The sequence below is a fragment of the Plectropomus leopardus genome, unplaced genomic scaffold, assembly GCF_008729295.1.
Source record: "Plectropomus leopardus isolate mb unplaced genomic scaffold, YSFRI_Pleo_2.0 unplaced_scaffold1964, whole genome shotgun sequence".
Classification (NCBI taxonomy): Eukaryota; Metazoa; Chordata; class Actinopteri; order Perciformes; family Serranidae; genus Plectropomus; species Plectropomus leopardus.
The window spans coordinates 1-2,081 of NW_024621207.1; the positions used below are offsets into that span (position 1 = coordinate 1).

A 2,081-nucleotide genomic window follows, 5' to 3' on the forward strand; every position below is an offset into this window, starting at 1 on the left:
CTCATTTCTCCCCGTCCAGTTACGACACCCTGCTGGCCCACAACGCCCGCCTCCACCCGGGCGAGGACAACTTCACCCGCACGATGGTGAAGCGAAACAACGAGACCATCTTCCAGCAGACGGTCAACGACCTCACCTTCGACGGCAGCTTCGTCAAAGTGGAGGACGACGAGGCGGAGGAGACGTCCCGCAAAAGCATCGCCCTCAGCAAGACGCCCATCATGAGGATCAAGAGCCGACCGGAACCCAAGAAGTTCACCGCCTCGCACAAAATGATGGCCGTCGACGACGTCATCAAAGTGGAGAGCGACGACGAAGACGACGAGAACAAGGAGCCGCCCACGCTGTCACCGGCCCCGATGACCCCCGTCGCCCCTCGCCTCATCCCCGTCTCCACGGCGGTGCAGGTCCAGGCCGTCCCGCAGAGCATCGTGGTCAACAGCCCCAACGTGCTGCAGATTAAAGGCGGCTCGGGCGGCGGCGCCGTGCTGCCTCCCGGGACGCTGGCTCAGGTTCTGTCGGCGCTGCAGAACCAGCAGAACTGCACTCCGACGCAGACGCAGCTCCTCATCCCCATCAGCAGCATCCCCACCTACAACACGGCCATGGACAACAACGTCCTGCTGGTCAGCGCCTACAACAGGTAACGGCGTCAGGAGGGTCTGTCGCCATGACGAGGGGGTGTTATTTCAAAAACAACTTTATCATGTTGTTTCTGCATGTTGTCTCGTAAAGAATACAGCTGAAGTTATTCTGTATTTTTTTATTGAAAAAATTCAATGAAAAGAGCAAAACTTCATGTTAAATCCGTCTCCCCGCTGCAACAATCAGACGATCCACAGGAAATTAACCAGCAACTGCCGAGAACTAAAAACCAAATAATCATTCTCATCTCAAACGTGTGGAAGCAAAGATACATCAGTATTTATATTCTAACAGCCACTGGATATTCATTTTTTAACATCACTGAATTCAAAAATTAAAACAGAAATAAAATAAAAAGGCCATTTTCTTCAAAAATGGCCTTTTTAAAAAAAAAAACCAACAACTTTTTTTTCCTTAGCATTTTTAAAGAAATGCAGTAAAGTAAAGAATTTGATTCTTCAAATCTTGAGCAAATTGATTTGATTCTTCTGAAAACTGGCAAAAACCAAGTTAGCAAGATGATATTTTTTTAAAAAAAATAATTATATATAATATATATATATATATTATATAATTTAAGGTCATTTTTTCAGGGGATGTTTTTTTTTTCAAGTTTGCTACCAATTTCTTGCTCATCTTCGGACCACGTCTCGTTGCTTGTCGCCTTCTCCCCGTGAAATCAAACCAGTTTGCTCTGGTTTCAAAGGGTTAATCACTCTGTGGTTTCAGTGTGCAGAAAACAAACTGATCAAACTGTGATTTTTGTGCCGCAGGTTTCCGTATCCCTCCGTGTCGGAGATCATGGGCTTGTCTTCGCAGACCAAGTTCAGCGAGGAGCAGATCAAGGTCTGGTTTTCTGCTCAGAGGCTGAAACACGGCGTCAGCTGGACGCCCGAGGAGGTCGGTGCTTCGCCAGCGTTCCTTTCACATCACATCCACGCCCTGTTTTTGGCTTCACGTTACACTTTTGTCCCTCATGTTTTTTTTGTTGTTTTTTTGACTGCTGTGAATGTCTGAAAGATGAGCGGAGTCACATTTACGTCAGGGAATCAGACAAAGACGCAGCGGGTGAAAGATGACGCTGAGTTAAGTGTGTGAGGCACAGCAGAGAAATGAAAGCGATGAAACAGATTTTAACATTTCTTTGTTTTTCTGTCGTGTTTTCTGGATCCTCCGGTGAACTCAGATCTCTCTCAGCCTGTTGTATCAAAGACCCTTTAACCCCTCGAGAGTCCGATCACAGCTTTTCTTCTCTTTGAGTTTAAAGACGAGCGCTGGAGCGATCAGCCTGAAGCTGGCAGACGGAGAGCCGTTCATCAGATTTCATAGATGATGGAGTTATCTGTTCAATTGGTGCTTTTGTTTTGTTTAGCTCCTCTCTTCCCACAGTTTTTAAATTGATAATTCAATATTTTGTTGTGTTGGAGCGATTTCTG

General features: G+C 46.5%; 1 protein-coding gene across 1 annotated transcript; it reads left to right on the plus strand.

Moving 5' to 3' along the window:
* Positions 1-23: 23 nt before the first annotated feature.
* On the plus strand, positions 24-1,623 carry LOC121965334 (zinc fingers and homeoboxes protein 1-like; the record flags this gene model as incomplete). The annotated part of the gene is made up of 2 exons (XM_042515490.1): positions 24-643; positions 1,419-1,623. Coding segments are annotated over exons 1-2 (765 nt in total), but the record flags the coding sequence as incomplete, so codon positions are not given.
* Between the last annotated feature and the right edge of the window lie 458 nt (positions 1,624-2,081).